We start from the raw sequence: 21,258 nt of genomic DNA, 5'->3' as shown, positions 1-21,258 counted from the left end.
GACTATAGTTTCATACATTTTCTTAAAAGACTATATTCACAAATTTTATGTAAAAGACAATAGTTCACGCATTTTCACACAAAAGACTATAGTTCACGTATTTTCACAAAAAGACTATAGTTCACGCATTTTCATAAAAAGACTTTAGTTGTCGTATTTACCTTCAAAAGACTATAGTTCATGCATTTTCACACCAAACACTATAGTTCACGTATTTTCACAAAAAGACTATAGTTCACGCATTTTCATAAAAAGACTTTAGTTGTCGTATTTACCTTCAAAAGACTATAGTTGATGCATTTTCACACAAAAGACTATAGTTTAGGTATTTTCACAAAAAGGCTATGTTCACTACTTTTCATGCAAAAGACTATAGTTTACGCATTTTCACACAAAAGACTATAGTTTACATTTTCTTAAAAAGACTATAGTTCACAAATTTTCATAAAAGACAATAGTTCACGCATTTTCACACAAAACACTATAGTTCATGTATTTTCACAAAAAGACTATAGTTCACGCATTTTCACAAAAAGACTTTAGTTGTCGTATTTTCATGCAAAAGACTATAGTTCACGTATTTACATGCAAAAGACTATAGTTCACGTATTTTCACAAAAAGACTATAGTTCACGTATTTTCACAAAAAGACTTTAGTTGTCGTATTTACATGGAAAAGACTATAGTTCACGTATTTTCACACAAAAGACTATAGTTCACCCATTTTCGTGCAAAAGACTATAGTTCAAGCATTTTCATGTCAAACACTATAGTTCACTTATTTTCACACAAAAGACTATAGTTTACACATTTTCATGTAAAAGACTATAGTTCACACATTTTCACAAAAAAGACTAGAGTTCACGCATTTTCACGCAAAAGACTATAGTTCACGCATTTTCACAAAAGACTATAGTTCACGCATTTTCATGCAAAAGACTATAGTTCACGTATTTACATGCAAAGACTATAGTTCACGTATTTTCACAAAAGACTATAGTTCACGCATTTTCACAAAAGACTATAGTTCACGCATTTTCATGTATTAGACTATAGTTCACGCATTTTCATGCAAAAGACTATAGTTCACGTATTTTCACAAAAAGACTATAGTTCACGCATTTTCATGCAAAAGACTATAGTTCACGTATTTACATGCAAAAGACTATAGTTCACGTATTTTCACAAAAAGACTATAGTTCACGTATTTTCACAAAAAGACTTTAGTTCACCTATTTTCATGCAAAATACAATAGCTCACGTATTTTCACAAATAGACTATAGTTCACGCATTTTCACACTAAAGACTATAGTTCACGCATTTTCATGCAAAAGACTTTAGTTCAAGCATTTTCACACAAAAGACTATAGTTCAGGTATTTTCACAAAAAGACTATATTTCACGCATTTTCATGCAAAAGACTATAGTTCACGCATTTTCACAAAAAGACTATAGTTCGCGCATTTTCACAAAAGACTTATAGTTCACCTATTTTCATGCAAAAGACAATAGTTCACGTATTTTCACAAATAGACTATAGTTCACGCATTTTCACACTAAAGACTATAGTTCACGCATTTTCATGCAAAAGACTATAGTTCAAGCATTTTCACACAAAGACTATAGTTACGCATTTTCACAAAAGACTATAGTTCAGTTTTTTCATGCAAAAGACTACAGTTCACGTATTTACATGCAAAGACTATAGTTCACGTATTTTGACAAAAAGACTATAATTTATTTCATTACACAAAAGACTATAGTTTACACATTTCACAAAAAGACTACAGTTCACGCATTTTCATGCAAAAGACTATCGTTCACGCAATTTCATGTAAAAGACTAAAGTTCACGCATTTTGACAAAAAGACTATAGTTCACTTATTTTCACACAAAAGACTATAGTTTACACATTTTCTTAAAAAAGACTATAGCTCACAACTTTTTATGTAAAAGACAATAGTTCACGCATTTTCACACAAAACACTATAGTTCACGTATTTTCACAAAAAGACTATAGTTCACGTATTTACACGCAAAAGACTATAGTTCACTTATTTTCACACAAAAGACTATAGTTTACACATTTTCTTAAAAAAGAATATAGCTCACAAATTTTTATGTAAAAGACAATAGTTCACGCATTTTCACACAAAACACTATAGTTCACGTATTTTCACAAAAAGACTATAGTTCACGCATTTTCACAAAAAGACTTTAGTTGTCGTATTTACCTTCAAAAGACTATAGTTCATGCATTTTCACACCAAACACTATAGTTCACGTATTTTCACAAAAAGACTATATTTCACGTATTTTCATGCAAAACACTATAGTTCACGCATTTACATGCAAAAGACTATAGTTCACGTATTTTCACAAAAAGACTATAGTTCACGTATTTTCACAGAAAGACTATAGTTCACGCAATTTCACAAAAAGACTTTAGCTGTCGTATTTATCTTCAAAAGACTATAGTTGATGCATTTTCAACAAAAGACTATAGTTCAGGTATTTTCACAAAAAGGCTATGTTCACGTATTTTCACAAAAATACTATAGTTCACGCATTTTCACAAAAAGATTATAGTTCACGTATTTTCATACAAAAGACTATAGTTTACGCATTTTCATACAAAAGACTATAGTTCACACATTTTCATGCAAAAGACTATAGTTCAGTTTTTTTCATGCAAAAGACTATATTTCACACATTTTCTTGCAAAAGACTATAGTTCACGTATTTACATGCCTAAGACTATAGTTCACGTATTTTCACAAAAAGACTATAGTTCACGTATTTTCACAAAAAGACTATAGTTCACGAAATTTGGAGCGTTTTTGTGCCAAAGACTATATGAATTTCATGAATTTTCACACATTTTGATACCAAGGGCTATAGTTTAACCACTCAATCAAGAGACGTTGTGTATTTACAGTTTCTCATTGTATATAATCCTGTTCAAAAATTCATGAACAAAAAATGACACAACCATATTTTCTTACTATTCAATACAAACCTTTAACACACACAAACCTTTAACACACACAAACCTTTTCCTTTCCGTTCATGTCTTTTTTTCTGAAATAATCACTTTTTCAAATGTCGTCTTTTATAAAATAACCACTTTTTCAAATGTCTGTCTTTTATGAAAAACACCTTTTTCAAACGTCCGTCTTTTATGAAAGAGAACACCTTTTTCAAATGTCGTCTTTTATGAAAGAACCACTTTTTCAAATGTCGTCTTTTATGAAAGAACCTCTTTTTCAAATGTCGTCTTTTATAAAATAACCTCTTTTTCAAATGTCCGTCTTTTGTGAAAGAGCCCCTTTTTCAAATGCCTTCTTTTATGAAATCACCACGTTAGCTCATTTCTGCTCCACAATTTATGTCGTTGAGTGGTAGCAGAAACTGTCTTTACCACGCGTCGGCAATTTCCCGCAATCCTCGTCACTAACTTGTAATTGATTACTATGTAATTTTGGAATCAATTACATTGTAAAAATTCCTGCAATCGACTACATTGTACTTGTGTTACATGATCACAATGCAATGAATGCAATCGATGACAGGTTTATAATGTATTTAACCTACACCCTATTTAACATTCATAAGATTTGTTTGAAGATTTAGGTGACAGCCGATAAAACCGCGTGAATTGGCAGGTCTGTCAGTGGTATAAGACCAGACCTTAAACTGCTGAGTCAACATCATGGTAAAAACATTCTTTGATGCTTCATAAATAAGTGACTGAAAGTAAACGGTCTAATATACTTTTTAATCAATTCATACTAGTCTATCGAAAGGTACAGAGAATTTTTGGAATTTGCATATTTTTTGGTTTTGATAACTATTCATGACGTGATCGTGAATAAAACGTAAACTTCTGCTTATTGTGTACACTTATCGCTTGGGGCCACACTGATTACTTGCTTTTGCATTATTCGCCATTATGAAAGAAATTCTTAGTTGTGTTTTTGAGCACATTGGTCCACGGCCTATTTAAAGACTTCAACGAAATATCGCGAATCCGAAGGACGATTTGCTGTCATTACAGAGACTCACGAGTGTTGGCTTAGACTTTGCCATACTTGCACGAGAAACTATACCATACATTGTTGGAAAGGACATCAATTTTCTGTCAATACAGAGACTAACGAGTGTTGGCTTAGACTTTGCCATACTTGCAAGAGAAACTATACCATACATTGTTGGAAAGGACATCAATTTTCTGTCATTACAGAGACTCACGAGTGTTGGCTTAGACTTTGCCATACTTGCACGAGAAACTATACCATACATTGTTGGAAAGGACATCAATTTTCTGTCATTACAGAGACTCACGAGTGTTGGCTTAGACTTTGCCATACTTGCAAGAGAAACTATACCATACATTGTTGGAAAGAACATCAATTTTCTGTCATTACAGAGACTCACGAGTGTTGGCTTAGACTTTGCCATACTTGCACGAGAAACTATACCATACATTGTTGGAAATGACATCAATTTTCTGTCATTACAGAGACTTGCGAGTGTTGGCTTAGACTTTGCCATACTTGCACGAGAAACTATACCATACATTGTTGGAAAGAACATCAATTTTCTGTCATTACAGAGACTCACGAGTGTTGGCTTAGACTTTGCTATACTTGCAAGAGAAACTATACCATACATTGTTGGAAAGGACATCAATTTTCTGACATTACAGAGACTCACGAGTGTTGGCTTAGACTTTGCCATACTTGCACGAGAAACTATACCATACATTGTTGGAAAGGACATCAATTTTCTGTCATTACAGAGACTCACGAGTGTTGGCTTAGACTTTGCCATACTTGCAAGAGAAACTATACCATACATTGTTGGAAAGGACATTTTAATAAATCGTCATAATAAAGCTGTAATGTCATTCGAAACGACGTTTCGTGGGAATCGTCAGTTGAAATTGTCTTCATTTCATTTTGCGTTCTTTCATGAATGTTTAAAGAAAAAATTAAATAATGACGTTGGGATTTTATTAATTCACTTGTGATTAATAGGAATTTTGTACTTGAGTATACTTCATGATTTTCTTAATTGACAATTCGCTTAAACAGCTTAGAATAAATACTTCAATTCAAGTGATAAATTAGTTATATGCCATCAAAAACATTCTTCGGAACAGATCGTTCAAATCGAGATGTTGAGTACGGCGATGACGTATACTGATCATCGACATCGGAGAGTAATTCCACACGATCTCCTTCATCTCTGGAAGGTTTTAAATAACGCGCAATCTTGCGATCACTCACTAATCTAGATGAAGATCCCGATACTGTTGGTGTATGATCAACATGAACATCATTAGAACTTTCACCTCGGCCTCTATTCAGTTTTTCTTTCAGCTCTCTACCACGGCTTTTCCATCGCTGGAAAAAAAACATGAAATGAACAAAAAGGTATTTAGTACATCAGCCTGGACAATAAATTTTGGATTTTAGAATCATCTCCGTGGGCAAAATCTCAAAATGATTTTTTCAAAATACAATGTCCAAACTGTCCAAAAAAGTGTGATAGCATTACATTGGTGTTGACTCGAACTGTTATATCATAAAGGCATAATGTCATGAGGTAAATTTTATGAATACCAGTGATGGATTTATTAGGTGGTGGTGGACGGAGGATGGTGTTGCTAGGATTGCACATTCCTCCTGACCTAGGGTGGACAGGGGAGGGTAGAGTGGCTTCACATTCTTCCTGACCTAGGATGGACAGGTGAGGGGAGGGCGGGTACACACTCCTCTTTAACCTTGAGTGGACATGGGAGGGGAGGGAGAGTGCACATTCCTCTTAGACCTAGGGTGGACAGGGGAGGGGAGGGAGAGTGCACATTCCTCTTAGACCTTGGATAGACGGAGGAGGGTGAGAAGCTAACTTCTTTACTGAATATTAATATCAAGTGAATTTAGCAAAAGCAACGGCAACTTGTGTTCAATGCAACACACTTCCAAAAAATATCCCCCATCATGGTATAAAGGTGATAAAATTGAGCTAAAAAAGCCTAACGGCGATATCCACAAGCGAACCACCAAAATGTAATGCAAACTAGACCACACCCCTCCACAACATAATCATTCTGGTTCCGTTCCTGATGCGCACAACTTTGTTAATGATTGACATTATGCTCGATTCTCAATGGTTTCATAAGTTGATGCATGGAACATTGAAACTATGAATGAATTACGTACCTGCCGTGTATCTCCAGGATTAATGGAAACATCTCTTTCTCTTTTTTCTAATTATTGAAAAATTATTTGACAAATATTAGCATAAAAACACATTGCGTCTAAAAATCTCAATAAAGGTGTAGTGCACAGAAAATACGGTGATTTGAAACATGAAACTTCCTAAAAACAATTTTATCGAAGTATTAAAAATAGATGCGTTCGTTCGCATTCAACTGACATGCTCAAAAATGTGGAAATGACACAATTTTTGAATCCTAATTTATCGTCCTTTATATTATGATTATTATAGAAAGGTAATCATTAAAGTATGATGTCACTTAAATAAGATTATGTATCCAAACTTTTCTTACAACGGATAACAAAAAGGGTATTTCTTCTCATTTTAAACCACAATAACCATGGACTGATTTGACCAAATAAGAAAGTTTTTTCAACAGATACGCTGGAAGTTTTAATAACACCAATAAAAAACTTTGTTGGCGCATATATCGTCAACAATCTCTGTAACATCTACATCATTTCAAGTCAGGTTATTGTACATGCAATAAAGTAGAAACCGACAGCGGCCTTACAATGAGTCCTTACGATGGGTCCTCAGGTGAAAAATCATGGTTTTCACTGATTCGACAAAAATTACTGATAAAATAAATTCTCACAAACCTCTTCTGACTAATTCCTTTCCCTCGGCAACATAATCGACGGAAACATCATCTTCAACAACGAAAGCTTGAAACCCCAAACAATTTAAACATCGTGACCCCAGACTGAAGTAAGTAGCCAAACAAACTAATACAATGCTCATGGGATAATAGATGTTAAAACCGTTTGCAACGAAGTTCAGAACATCCAAATGACCAATTACCTGTGATAAAATAATGAACATGCCTTAAATGTTACAAAGAGGGTATTTTAAAAGCCAAACAAACAACGCATTTCAAAATTGAAAGTTGACGTGAAAAAATTCAAAACCTCAAAAATTACTCAAAAAGTCTCTCTGGTCATGAACGAACATACTAATGTAAAAATGAAATGTCGAAAATAAAATCTTTCTGGCAGAGAGAATGACAAACCCGTGTAAATGCTATAATATAATATATATACCCGTGTAAATGCTGCATCATAATGTATTTACCCGAGTACAGCCAGTATCATAATGTACATACATACCCGTGCAAATGCTGTATAATGATGTACAGTACATATCATTGTAAATGTTGTATCATAATGTACATACCCGTGTAAATGCTATATTATAATATACATAAAAGATAAAAGTTTCTCCGGATTTTAAGTGATTTTTCAAACTTATTATAATATACATACCCGTGTAAATGCTGTATCATAATATACATACCCGTGTAAAGCTGTATTATAATATACATACCCGTGTAAATGCTGTATCTTCAAGACTGAGCACATCGACTACATGGTTATCAAGATGTATTACACTCAAGAAATTCAAGCAGAGAGCATACGTCAATCGACATAATATCCTAAATAATGAAAAAAGAAAACAAGTTTATATGATTATGACACCAAGTACATAGTAGTTCGACAAATGACTTACAATCCGCTGAACAACAAGCTGTTTGGATCAGTTTGATGATGTGGAGCAAAGTAGTAAAAGTTGAATACCCGGATTCTGAAGACAGTGTAATAGGTACAAATACACATGTATGTGATTGTCACCCAGGACACTAACTGAAAATAAAAGAAATTTGGTCCAAGAAGAAACTCAAAACAATAAATGTTGAATACAAACATGCAAGACACTCTCCCCAGTCCCCGATAAAGTTCTAGTAACGCCTTGGTTAGGATTAGAGTTGGAATCACAGCTAAGGCGGAGTTCAAGTCTTCAACTCAACGATGTTTATGACGATCGTCTGAAAAACTTGTGGCAACACACATGCGCAGTAATATCAAACAATTGTCAACGATTGACGTCATGCACTTGCACTTTCTCTAAAGTAAAGTCACATTTTGTAATCTTTGCCAGATATTTTTGTACTAAGCTGCCTATGCCTAAATACGTAAAGTAATTCTTGTAAGTAAGAATATTTTAGCGGCCGCCAAATGAACCTACGTTTGGTTTGACTAACGTGTCCGTGGGTGGGGAAAAGAAAAGATTTTAAATATAAATGCAAATACCTCGACATAAAAATAATAGTATCCTTCCTGTGCTTTGTAAAGAAGTAAGGCAAACAGCGATAGTCTTGGTTTTACAACAAAGAATGTCACTTCAGACCATATAAGTGCTATACTAAGTACGGCCAATATAACAGCACTAACACGCCACAACCACGGTTTCATCCATATTTTCCAATGCCACTCTATTCATTAAAGAAAACAAAAAAAAATTAAAAACACACGAACAAATTCATGGTATTAATTTTCGAATTAATTTTGACAGAAACAAGTACGTGAACAAACCAAAAGAAACACTATCTTTCTTTGCTTACCCATTGAAGGAGGAAGACGGATTAAGACGTTAGTTTTATCAATTGCAGATACATAGACTCTATATAAACAAAATTTCACCAACAAAAAATTTCTATTTCGTTTTTCTAATACGTTTATATTAAGTTAGAGTCGTGCTTTTCGCGTTTCACAAGTTCATGCTTATGTTTTTAGGTTCATGTGTAAGAGGTCGCCAAAAATAGCCGTGCAAGCACGCTAAACATGACACTAAGACTCTTTCACTATATAAAAGACTTTACCTTTCACGATTCTTCGTATTTCTTTCTAAGTCTTCCAAATAGAACGCGTTTTCAATGACCCGATTCCATTGACTAAAGAAAATATTAAAGTTTTGTTACTCTCATTGTCAAACCGAAATCTCCGTGAAAAAAAAACACACAGGCAAAAAATACGGAGTGTTTACTGCAACGAAACGAGCTTCTTCAATAACCTCTCTCTCTCGCTTCCTGACGCAATTCATTACACCTTGTACATATTACATAAATCAATATTCAGAGAAAACATGACACGTCAAAAACTACATCTTCAATAGAGATGGTACTATTTTACCTCCGTGTCTCACTCTACCCATGTTACTTTAAGCATAAACAAGCCTTCCCACATTGCCTCGCGGTATCACTGACTCGCTCTCCCTCCGCTCTGAGGTTACTCTAATCACTGTACAGTGCGTAGGGATGTGTGTGATCAAGTTTGGATTAAATTTTGCTGGTTCCATAGTGGATGTTGCTGTGTCTTGACAGACCTTTTTCTTTTAAATTCTGCTACTTTTATACAATGTATGTTAAAATTTTTTGAAACTATCAAGTGTGCTTCATTAAACACAAATCACTATAACTTTTGCTTAATTGCTTGGTACTTTACTATGTTTTTAAGGAAATCAGCACACTTGTGCGTATCCAAACTTACCCTTCCTATACCCCTCTGGTCAGAACTATGAGAAGTGCGTACCACACCACACTCTTCCTGTACCCTCTCTAGCAAAGGCTATAAGAAGTGCGTATCCAAACACACCCTTCCTGCACCCCCTCTAGCCAAGGCCATGAGAAGTGCAAACCCCACCACACCCACCCTGTACCCCCTCTAGCCAAGGTAATGAGAAGCAAGTAGTTAACCACACTCTTCATAGTAAATCTGACCCCTACGCCACACCGTTCAAAATCCTGTTCAACAGTACATAAACAAATATAATTGTCAATAATGACACATGTGACGTTCGTACTAACCATCTTGCTTTCTTTGTGATCAACGTCTGCGCAATTACTTGTTTGTGTAGTTTTACAAGATCTTTCTTTTCATAAACTTCTCGTCTGTCGTCATTTCTCCGCCTTTGGTCATAATCAACATAATCATCTGTACCTCTATTAAATGTTTGTTGATCTCTTTCAGGACACTACGTAAATAGAAAATGTACTTAAGTACAAGCATCATGATGTTTTAATCGCACTAGCTAACGGTATGAAATGTGGCAAAACAGGACACTACTTAAATAGAAAATATACTTAAGTACAAGCATCATGATGTTTTAATCGCACAAACTAACGGTATAAAATGTGGCAAAACAGGACACTACGTAAATAGAAAATGTACTTAAGTACAAGCATCATGATGTTTTAATCGCACAAACTAACGGTATGAAATGTGGCAAAACAGCACACTACGTAAATAGAAAATGTACTTAAGTACAAGCATCATGATGTTTTAATAGCACTAACTAACGGTATGAAATGTGGCAAAACAGGACACTACGTAAATAGAAAATATACTTAAGTACAAGCATCATGATGTTTTAATCGCACTAGCTAACGGTATGAAATGTGGCAAAACAGGACACTACTTAAATAGAAAATATACTTAAGCACAAGCATCATGATGTTTTAATCGCACTAACTAACTAACGGTATGAAATGTGGCAAAACACAAACAAAACCGTTAAAGTGCTGCAGAGGACATACATCAAACTAAAATCGTTATAAAAGACAGAGCTTAACTGATCCAAAAATAATCAGTTAAATAGCTTCAAAATACCCAATCTGAAACTCCGAGTCTTTATGTCTAATTAACACACCAGAAAGAAAAGATGCAAACTTAATTTCAATAAATACTAATTGAGAATTATTAATTTAGGAGAATTTTTTATTAAAATGCTTTGCATAAGCACTTAAAGTGTATTAAACTGTTTACAAAGGTTTTGTCCACATTTTATTCATTAAATAAAGAGAATCAAAAATGAGTTTCTGCTAAAATAACGCCAATATGACAAATCTCCACATAATAAACTTTCCTGAAATCCTCCGAAAAACTTATGGCTCCAATAACGAAAAATTCATGGTATGTAGCTGCATGCGTTCATGAAAGCATAATGAAAAGTGTCTATTCTACTAACTTACAACCTTACAGCACTGCATATTTTGGTGTTTGACTTTCATTTGCAGTCATACTGGCTATAGACTTTTCTTATATTTGAGCATATATTTCGAAGGAAAAAAGACGTCACGCCTGCAAACTCCCCCCTCCCACAGACGTCATATTATATCGTTTTTTTTGGCCTAACCTTTTTAGACTCTTAATGTGTACAATTATACATGTTGACAAACCTTATTTATAATAACATTGATATGCTTTCGCAATCTGTGATTGTATCGGATGGACTCGCTTGCCTTACGTACATCCTGCAAAAAATAGAGATCAGTAGAATATACAAAAGTTTATTTGAAAAATAAATAATCGACAGAATTCTTTGGTACTGGTCTCGTGGAACTAATTCTGCACCCTACTAGTGAGAAAATTAAACATGAAGCGTAATGAGTCCGTTAATACAGTCCTGCAATGAAAACTTTTCACTGTTCATTCACTCCGCAAAACAATAGATTTTCAAAGAAACGAATTAGGAAATGCGCAGAAATTTACATAGCACGACTGTCTGAATAGTTTAGAGTTATCACCTCTTATGCAGTTCATCGATATGATACTAAAGTGAATGGTTTGAACCCGGGAGTAAACGTTACATGTTTGTATATGTAGATCGTCCACGTTAGTAGAGTCCTGAGAAGGACTGTAGGTGTTGATGTAGACTGACGTTTTGACAACCTTAGCGGTAGTCATCTTCAGAGTCAAATGAGGAGTAAACGTCGGTTTAGCCGTATTTGTTATCTGGTTATTACGTCATCGTATTGTGTGTACACAGTGGCGTAGGCAACCCACAAGTCTCGGTCCTGCTATGTAAATTTTAGATCATTAACATTATTCATTTCTTTAGAAATATATTGTTTTTACTGTGAGTGAAAAAAAATTAACATAGCAGGACAAAATTTGAGGGCTGGCTACGCCACAGTGTGTACAAAACCACTGGTCGACCTAGTGCTGACTATAACATCTCGACTGTGGTAATACTCATGTGACTCTCACCGTGAGTACTTCATTTAACTGTGGTAATACTCATTTGCCTCTCACTGTGAGTACTTCATTTAACTGTGGTAATACTCATTTGACTCTCACCGTGAGTACTTCATTTAACTGTGGTAATACTCATTTGACTCTCACCGTGAGTACTTCATTTAACTGTGGTAATACTCATTTGACTCTCACCGTGAGTACTTCATTTAACTGTGGTAATACTCATGTGACTCTCACCGTGAGTACTTCATTTAATTTCTCTTCGCTTCTTCCTTCTCTGTGCTCATCTTGGATACTTTGAAATAAGTATGAGCAAGCTGATATTCTAAATTTGAGAAATGCCAAATAGTTCTTGGCGCCTCTACCAGACCATATCCCATTAAAATCACCAGCAAGATAAGACCCCATGTGTTTGAAGCAGCAATTCCGATCATTTTCAGTTTATTTCTAAAACAATTAATATACAACAAAAATGTCTTCTCAACAAAGATAATTGAAAAAAGCTCAGTTTAATAATTTATATAATTGATAGTTTTCTCAAGATGAGTAAATATGTGGAAAATAATCTTTACTGCAAGTTTTATGAGACAGAAATTTCATATTGTTTAGTTTTATATCGTTGTTTCATCCACCTTGAAAATAAATTTCCAGAAATCTTCCACAAGATCTTGTATTTTCAGTACTTTTCCAATAAAAAATAACAAAAATATTTACATACCCATCAAGATGAGATCCAGGATGAAAAATGACATACAACATGAGTCCAATGAATATCACAAGATAGCTGGCATACCAAAGAGCATTTTCATACAAAGCAGTTTTAATTTTCCCTTGGATTGTAAAATCTCCAGCATATGTATAGGATTGCATCATAGGTAATACAATCCTAAAAAAGACAATACTACCTAAGCACAATTTTCACTTTATTTAGTGAATGTAGAAAGAACATTACCATGATAATATTTGCGATGACCAATAGACAACACGCCAAAGATTGAGAAGTACATCATCAGACATGTACGTCCATGGTTTTTTACAAGACAAGTTGCTGCTATTTGTTTGTTCATTATTTGATGTCACTGAAGAATTGCCTGATTGTTTAGGCTGTCCAGCAACACATTGATGATAAAAAGTCTATGAAATTAAACAAAAACTTTTTTGTTACACAACTAATCCTTGTGCGCACTGCTTGGCTAAATTAGAGTATAATCAATTTAAAATTTCCTGTCAATTTTCAAAATAATTATCCCATAAGGGATGAGCTCATTGCTATAAAAAGCCGACAGCCAATATGATTAATCGATGGCTGATTAAGAGCATTAATTTAACCAATTAATCAGCAAAAACCGACTAATACATATAAAACATCAAATCAATCACAAAACAATGAAATAAAATGAAATAAAATGGAAATACATATAAATTAATAATGCTATATGCAGTAAATCAAGATTCTCGTACGAGCATTCAAAGTAAGGCAAACAAGAAGATTTTATACAGTCTGATCTTTAAAGAGCAAAAAGCGAAAGAATAATCTTCGAAAGGCTGAATATACATAAAGAACTGGCCAATTACAGTTTATTTTCAAAGAGCTCATTATCAGTCCATTGCTCTGTAAGCAGAGTGCTAATAAAGTAGCATCATTTCCTAAACCATACTTTCGTCTGTATGTCCAGAATGCTTAGTGTAAAAGACAGACATCTCCAGATTGTAAAAACTATATCTGTAGCTATAATTATAAAGTAACAAAGACGTCAAAGATCAATTGAATGTCTTCAAAGATTATCGAATGAATTTGTACCAAGAAAACTGTACCACCAATAATTAGTACCAAGAAAAGGCGAATTCATAGTTCAAATATCTTTTAAAAAATATTACGTATACTAAATCTATGAATTTTAATATCGACTAATTTTTAAAACAAGTATAAAATAAGACTCGATAACATAAACAGAAAAAATATTAATAACACTACTTACGGAAGATACATCCAAGGGCAAGACGAATATAATTAAGAAAGAGAAAAACCACGAAATAAAAACGGCTCCAGTAACAATGTAATGTTGTTTTTTCAAATTACCAAACTGATGTAGCACGTACAAAGTCACAAAAGCAACCAGAATGACTTCAACAGTAAAAGGGCAACAGTCATATTCAGATTTTTACCAATAAAATATATCACATACAGCCCATTTCTTTACAAATGAAAACTATCAACCCTAAAACCTTTAATTCAAACAAAACACAATGAACTTGTGTGGAACACTATTTTCTTTGAGTAAAATCATCACGATAGAAATTGTTCAAAAAAATTCTTATTGTGATGAAATTAATTTTGATCAACATTAATTACCATTTAAATGTAAGCGCTTTTATCGACTCTCGCCAGATCTCCGCGAATTTTGTCAAACGGATTCATTTGTCATCATTTTTGTCGCCATGGAACAAGATTAAATCATTCATAATTGTTCGATAATTGATATTAATTTAATTCGAAACTCCATGGCAACAGTCAGCGTTCTTAACAAAGGCAATACCACAAGTATCAAAGTTTATCAAAAGTTGGCTAACAGATTTTAATGCAACGACTTCACAACTAAATTTAACAAATGCAGCAATGCTCCTCAGGCTCTGTGAACAAAGACAACCCAGGAAGTAATACAAGCAAGTGTTCGAGCCCTTCACAGAAGCCGTGCACAAGCGCAAAAACTTCCAAGACGCAACAGCCTTTCTCTGGGTTTTATGTAAATAGAACTGGTTTTCCAATCCAAGACTTTGTTTGGGAAAGAATGTGGCAGCATGTGAAAAGTGTTCATCCGGATGGCTCGAGCATGGCTCAAAACATTCGTGGTAATAAACGTTTACCCGTAGTGGCTGTACCAAGCTTGTCATCTTTAACTTGCGAGATCGATATTACAGTAAAGTTGAAGTTGATTCAAAATTATCTCTCCGAGCTTAAATACAATCATACTGGCACTCAATTTTTTGAGATAAGAAAAGATAGACCAATGCATGGCCTAATGGAAACAGCTAAAGAAATGATCAGGGAGTCGTTACCAATCAAATGCCTTGAAGCAACTATCTTAGCACTTTATCTTAGTAATGGCTTACATGATGTCAAAAGATTTGCTATCGGATTCAAGACACAGGTCAATTCTTCATGGTTAAGTCATGTTGTACTCGGAGTGTTCTATAATGGGAAATTTGGGGCACTTGGCTTGAGCAGAAGAGATGATCTTATGTACAAACCACTGGAATTCACATCGTTGTTTAATCTTATTGAAAACTATAAAACATGTTACCACAGATATTTTCATACTTTAAAGAAGGTTAAAATCAGTAATTGTATACCACACGATCTACATAGCTGCGAGAAAATTAACTGGAAATATTTAACGATCAGTATGGAAAAACTTTCAACTGAACAACGTATCGTGAATCTTGATAAATTTTCACGAGAACTAAAAACAACTATACATTCACCACGTAATTAAAACAGATAATTGTATAGATCAAAAAATAGATTAATTTTTTACCGATTGTGCATTCAATAAACTTCTCACTAACAACAATATCATTATTTTTGTTCTATGTACGGCTTTATTCGCTAAGAAAAAACACGCGATTTTGCTCTAAATTTGGACTAAAAAATTTCTAAAAAGTGAAGCTATGTCTATGTCAATTCTTGGAAGATTTAAGTGAATCAAATTGAAAAGTGAAACAAATTTCGTAAAATAATTGTGACTCCAAAAATTGACTTAATGAGGAATTCATAAATCATAATATAATGTCTTACATAACGTTTTTCGACCATTCATGTCAATTGCAAGATACGATAGAAATTTAGAAAATTTATCATATTCTTCACATGGAAAGTAAAATCTTGGTTATCGGCCCGGAAGGCGGTGGAAAAACGATGTTATTGAAAAGACTCGAAAGTTACACATCACAAATGCCGTGTGTTGAGAGCGATATAAAAATTGGTGAACCACCGTCAACCATAGCAACAGTTGGAGTCAATCTGACATCATTGAAAATAAACAAAATGAAATTTTCCTTCAGAGAATTAGGTGGTGCGATGGCTCCCGTTTGGTCTAATTACTTTAAAGATTCATCACATTGTATATATGTTATAGACATGGCAAATAGAGAGCAGATTTCAGCTTCTACTATACTTTTACTGAATTTGTTGTCTGCAACAGAAACCAACAATTGGACTGTTTTAGTTTTGTTTAATAAGAATGATATACCGTGTGCAATGTCTCGGATGGAAATAACTTCTATTATGCGTTTAGAAGACATTATTCAACGCTCAAATCAAAAAATATCAGTTGTTGAGACTTGTTTACATAATGGTAGAGGATTGTCACAAGTTGTTGATTGGCTCAAGCAAACTTGCAAAGGAAAATAAAATTTCTCAATACAGTTATTTTTAATTCAATTTGAGAATATTTTTTTCAGTTTGATCAAAAGCGATTCATAACAATAGTTGATGATTTTCTTGGAGTACTGTCTGGATCCTATCAAGTAAGAAATTAACTTGTCACTAATGCAAGCTTTTCATGGTGCATATGAAGAGATTGCATACACTGCAAGTACCAAGAAGACTAGAATGTATGCCCATGTTAAATTTCAAGTAACATTTGGACTTTAAATTTTTTTAATTATCAATGATTGATAATATTTTTGTCACAGCTTTAGAAAGAGCGAGAGAAGGTCAACCCCCACTTCCCTCAATCTTCCTTTATCACACATTATTACACACAAAACAACTTTTATCATCCAATTCTAAATGACTATTTCTAAAGGCATTTATCATACTTGGCTGCATTAAAAACACTTGACTTTATACATCAATTGAAGACTTTTGAGCTTCCGTATTGTTTTTTCAGATGAATATATATGATACATACACTTGACAAGTACTTTACAGCGACAGTGCAACGTTGGATGATTCAGTAGATATTTCACACGTGAGAACAGCCTCAATGGAAGTTAAATATGTCAACCTTTGTAGTACCATCTTACAATCTCAAAGGAATCCACACAACTCGGCTTTCTTTCTTCCAAATAGAAATTTGTGTACTTAATTTATTACAAAACTTAGCAAATGGCAATTTTTGCAAACAAGCGAGGAGAGGCTGGTCGCTCATCGATATCTTTTAAATATATACTACACATTGAGTTTTTAGTCAGTAAATTATCCTTTGAGCCCCACCTCTGTTGAAAATGTTAAATTATCATTTGACTTAATTTTCTGCTCGCTTCCCGCCCCAACCTCTCCAACATATCACGTCGAGTCTCCGCTCCTCAGGAGAGTTTTCCATTTATCGAAAATTAACTTTCTAAGGCTTTTTTAATATTCTCAAACAAGTAGCGCGTATTTCATGGGAGGAGTGGGTTTTAAAATTTGAAAAATAACAGTAGATACATTTGAAAGAAATGTTATAGAAATTGATGAAACATGGATTGCGCAACAAAAGGAGGAAAATTTCAGAAGAATTAAAAGAAATGATAATATGCGATAATTTTGTTCTCGTATTTTGTGTAGAGGAAAAATTGTTAAGCAAGTGCAACTACAAGACCTAAAAACGTACGCATCACGTAGTTGGTAAAACGAATGCCAAAGAACGGAAAGTGCTTTGAGTGGAGAAGTTCATTTCTGAAAACAGAGTGAAGAAGATTTGTAAATGAAAGCAAAACGAGTTTTGAATGTAAAAAGACTACAAAGACATTCTTGGAAATATGGAACACAGTAAAAATACAACGAGCTACAATGAGAATAAAACAAATAACTTTTATTTAAAATATGTCTCATTTGTAATAAATATTATACATATATAGCTCAAGAGAGAGACCTGTTACAAAAATTTTCCAAGAGTTCACGGGATCCACGTCGTTATTTGAGCAATTCAACCTTTGACTTTCGAGGTCAGAAATTTACTGGGGAATATTCAGTAAAAAGCTAAGCTTTGTTTTCGACTTGATTTGAGCTTTCATCCAACGATTTCGATCTCGCAGCTTTTTTTTCCTTTAAATAACAAGCCAATCGCAAGAAAGCGACCCTCGTCCTGTCAAAAAACGCCTCAAACGAATCCAAAGCAGGCCGGCAGTCTATGTGTACAAATTCTCCTTTGGAGTACGATTCTTCATTACCAACGTCGTAATAATCGATTATATAGCGTACTCGTTTACCGCAACGATCAACAATCCAGTCATGTCGGTCAAACGGAAGTTCATAGCTAACAACGTTACAATTTTGTAAATTAAAGAAGAAAAAAATTGGAAAAACTGTTCTTTACATACCCAAGCCAGCTACGGAATCTTGCTCTAGGGGAATATTCTTGAGCTTTTCCGCCAAATTTAGCCAACTTTGGCTGATCGCATTCACTATGTAAAAAAGTCATATCTTAATTAGGGCTAATAAAGCCTCCGTATGATTTTGCATTGGATTGGATTGGATTGGATTAATTTTCCTCTGTCTTTATTAATATTGAGTATTCTATTGTTTTGATATCATTACATTCACGCGGTATTTTATGCATAAATAACTGCTCGTACTAAAATAAAGTACGTACGTACATCCTGTGTGTGAATGCAAGAGTCTGCAAAAATGGTGAAAACCAGAATGGCACATTCTTTTTTACAATTGGGTCACTGCTCATGCAATATGAGAACACTCTGAATAAAATGGTGAGTCTTAACAACAGATGTTCACCTGGTGTGTTGTACACATCGCCCACTGATTTAAGTTTGAGCATTCAAACCATGCATACTATACCCAAGTGCGAAAGACACCGTCAACATGGTTATAACAAAGAGGATATGTTTACTAATAGTGATGAAAAGTGATCAATCACTTGTATTTCAATTATCTTCAATTACCGTGAATGACTTAAATCATCTAATTATTTAAAGCTAATTTAGTGTGATCAAGACTTAATCATGATAAAATGTATTACAACACAAAGCTGTACAAAATTTGATAATAGAGGGGGTTATATTCAAACATCATTATGCATGACATGATCCACAGAAACTGATGGATTTCAAAATAACTTAATTTGGCATAAGACATATGAATATCAGCTCTCATAATTTTCTAACTTCCAAAGACCCTGTAAAATGTCAAAGATTGGGTAGCAAGATACATGATGATTTTCTACTAACTGTGCATGAAATGATTCCCATCTCAAAACTTCCTGCCAAGCTCTTTCATTGTTTGTATTATGAATACGAATGATATGATCCATATCCGTTTGTGAAAGATCATCTTTTGCCATTGCCAGCCTTTCCTTAACATAGCATTCCAGAACATCTGTGGTGAGGGATACACCCAGACTGCATCTTCATCTGCCTTAGGAATGGTTGAAAGTTCTCTTTCAGTAGACAGTGGGAATGGTTGGTCTGGAGCAGATGTTTGGTTGGCAGGTGGCATCTACATAAACATAAGAATACAATGCAAACAATTTTTTATCTTAAGAGACAAACAACAAAAATACCATGTATTATGTAAAGACAAAATGATAATTCATAATATGAACCAATTTACTATATTTGTTCCTTGAATATTTGAGATCTTCAAGATGTATGACCTTGTAGGTAATTTACTTATATATATATATATATATAAGGCAAAGTAGACTGGCCTGCTGTTCAGTAATCACCTACCAGCCTTCAATCATCCCAACTGTTTTGTGCCAAGCTACGCGACCAAAAATGTCAATCAAAGCTAAACAGAGATTTCTACCAAGCACATTAGGCAAGCAATAGGCCTGTCTCATGTGACTGCCAAAATTTCTGACAAGATCAGAAGGTAAGAAAGCACTCTATATTGTCCAGGGCCAGTTGCACAAAGCCTGGATAGCGTTATCCATTGGATAGCAATTTTTATCAACTTTTAAAAACCTTTTAACAAGCAAAATTATAAGATTTGAACTGAGCAACCACTGAAATAAGATATTGTTTCAAGGTTATGAAATTTCTTTGTCATATGAAAAATATAAACACCTTATTTACAAGTTTGAAAATTTTTCCTATGCAATAGATAACGTTATCCTGGTTTCGTGAAACCGGCCCCAGACTTCAAGCACAAAATTTATGTACAATTACAAAATTATAATTTTCCATGACTAAGCCACTTTTCAAAAAAGGTAGCCAAAGAACTTGCACCAGGCCTGCAGCAGACCCATATATTTATGAAAAATACATAGTGCAGATGAAAAGATAAAATGCTAAAGACTGCCTGTCAGCAAAACCAAAAAGTGAGATTGTGATTGAGATAGTTCAGTAACTTTGTGTACCATATTTGCTGGATTGATAGCTTCACCGTTGCTACTTATTGGACATTCAGTGCGGCTGACACTACTATTTTGATGCATGGGGCATTCACTTGGGTAGGTTTGTGTCTTTTCATTCATCTCCTTTATTTTATCATCGGAGAGATTTTGTTTGACTGCTGGCTCGTCATTTGTCGACTCTGCTGCACCCATAGGGGTATTCTTGTTTTCTGAAAGTAAAACGCAATGATGAAATTGGATTCATGGGATAAGATGAAATTGGATTTATTTAAGCTTAATGTACCTTTTGATGATTTATACTCTTCACTTGGCTTGAATATCGCTATTATCGTAAAGCGAAACGTTAATCGTTTCGTTATGATGTCAACTGTAAACACGCAATGATGCAACGTAAAACAACATGAAGTATTAATCCAGTTGGACAACGCTTAACCTATGGCCATTGAACTAAAATAGCTGGAACGCTACCTCAAGCAAATAATTGAGCCATATCTTACGCCAGACACGCGAGATTTTACCCCAGACACGCGTGTTTAATGTTTCGAGATTCTCTCGCGGAGTAATAATTAATTTGACTACACACGCGTGTCTGGGGTAAAATCACGGCTTCAAAAAATTATTAGGGTTTTGTATTACAGGTAGCGTTCCATGTATTTTAGTTCAATGCCTTTGGCCAATGCCTTTGGCTAAATTCTTTGGCTGACTGATTGACGCCCAAGAGAGCGTCTTTTCGCAAAATTATAAAATTCCGCTTGCGAAAACATCCACTTTCCGCGAATTAATTCTCTGATCTCCATGATATTTACGGCGATTACAGGCTAAACTTTAAAGCTGAATCAAATCCTAAACTCGATCTTTT

The 21,258-nt window shown here is 34.3% G+C and overlaps 4 protein-coding genes across 4 annotated transcripts; 2 read left to right on the top strand and 2 right to left on the bottom strand.

The window, feature by feature from the left end:
- Nucleotides 1–4,994: 4,994 nt before the first annotated feature.
- Nucleotides 4,995–14,261, bottom strand: LOC124458011 (G-protein coupled receptor-associated protein LMBRD2-like; the record flags this gene model as incomplete). Its single annotated transcript, XM_047008157.1, is given in 15 exon segments — nucleotides 4,995–5,409; nucleotides 6,229–6,275; nucleotides 6,889–7,090; nucleotides 7,613–7,721; nucleotides 7,796–7,929; nucleotides 8,377–8,558; nucleotides 8,688–8,746; nucleotides 8,946–9,017; nucleotides 9,930–10,096; nucleotides 11,301–11,375; nucleotides 12,337–12,362; nucleotides 12,365–12,546; nucleotides 12,818–12,985; nucleotides 13,052–13,233; nucleotides 14,079–14,261. Coding segments are annotated over 15 exon segments (2,064 nt in total), but the record flags the coding sequence as incomplete, so codon positions are not given.
- Nucleotides 14,262–14,708: 447 nt separating this feature from the next.
- Nucleotides 14,709–15,603, top strand: LOC124457902 (tubulinyl-Tyr carboxypeptidase 1-like). The gene has a single exon (XM_047008085.1). It carries the CDS (start codon nucleotides 14,709–14,711, stop codon nucleotides 15,591–15,593), a length of 885 nt encoding a protein of 294 aa, XP_046864041.1. The 3' UTR covers nucleotides 15,594–15,603.
- A 320-nt stretch (nucleotides 15,604–15,923) lies between these two features.
- On the top strand, nucleotides 15,924–16,540 carry LOC124437521 (ADP-ribosylation factor-like protein 16). The gene has a single exon (XM_046987484.1). The coding sequence runs from the start codon at nucleotides 15,968–15,970 to the stop codon at nucleotides 16,508–16,510; it is 543 nt and encodes a 180-aa protein (XP_046843440.1). The 5' UTR covers nucleotides 15,924–15,967; the 3' UTR covers nucleotides 16,511–16,540.
- A 1,342-nt stretch (nucleotides 16,541–17,882) lies between these two features.
- Nucleotides 17,883–20,836, bottom strand: LOC124442684 (holocytochrome c-type synthase-like). The gene is given in 6 exon segments (XM_046993180.1): nucleotides 17,883–18,341; nucleotides 18,406–18,489; nucleotides 19,270–19,378; nucleotides 19,381–19,537; nucleotides 20,403–20,608; nucleotides 20,683–20,836. Coding segments are annotated over 5 exon segments (816 nt in total). The 5' UTR covers nucleotides 20,592–20,608; nucleotides 20,683–20,836; the 3' UTR covers nucleotides 17,883–18,064.
- Between the last annotated feature and the right edge of the window lie 422 nt (nucleotides 20,837–21,258).

Source organism: Xenia sp. Carnegie-2017, unplaced genomic scaffold (assembly GCF_021976095.1).
Source record: "Xenia sp. Carnegie-2017 unplaced genomic scaffold, XeniaSp_v1 HiC_scaffold_1, whole genome shotgun sequence".
Taxonomy (NCBI): domain Eukaryota; kingdom Metazoa; phylum Cnidaria; class Anthozoa; order Malacalcyonacea; family Xeniidae; genus Xenia; species Xenia sp. Carnegie-2017.
This window is presented reverse-complemented; position numbering and strand designations above follow the sequence as displayed.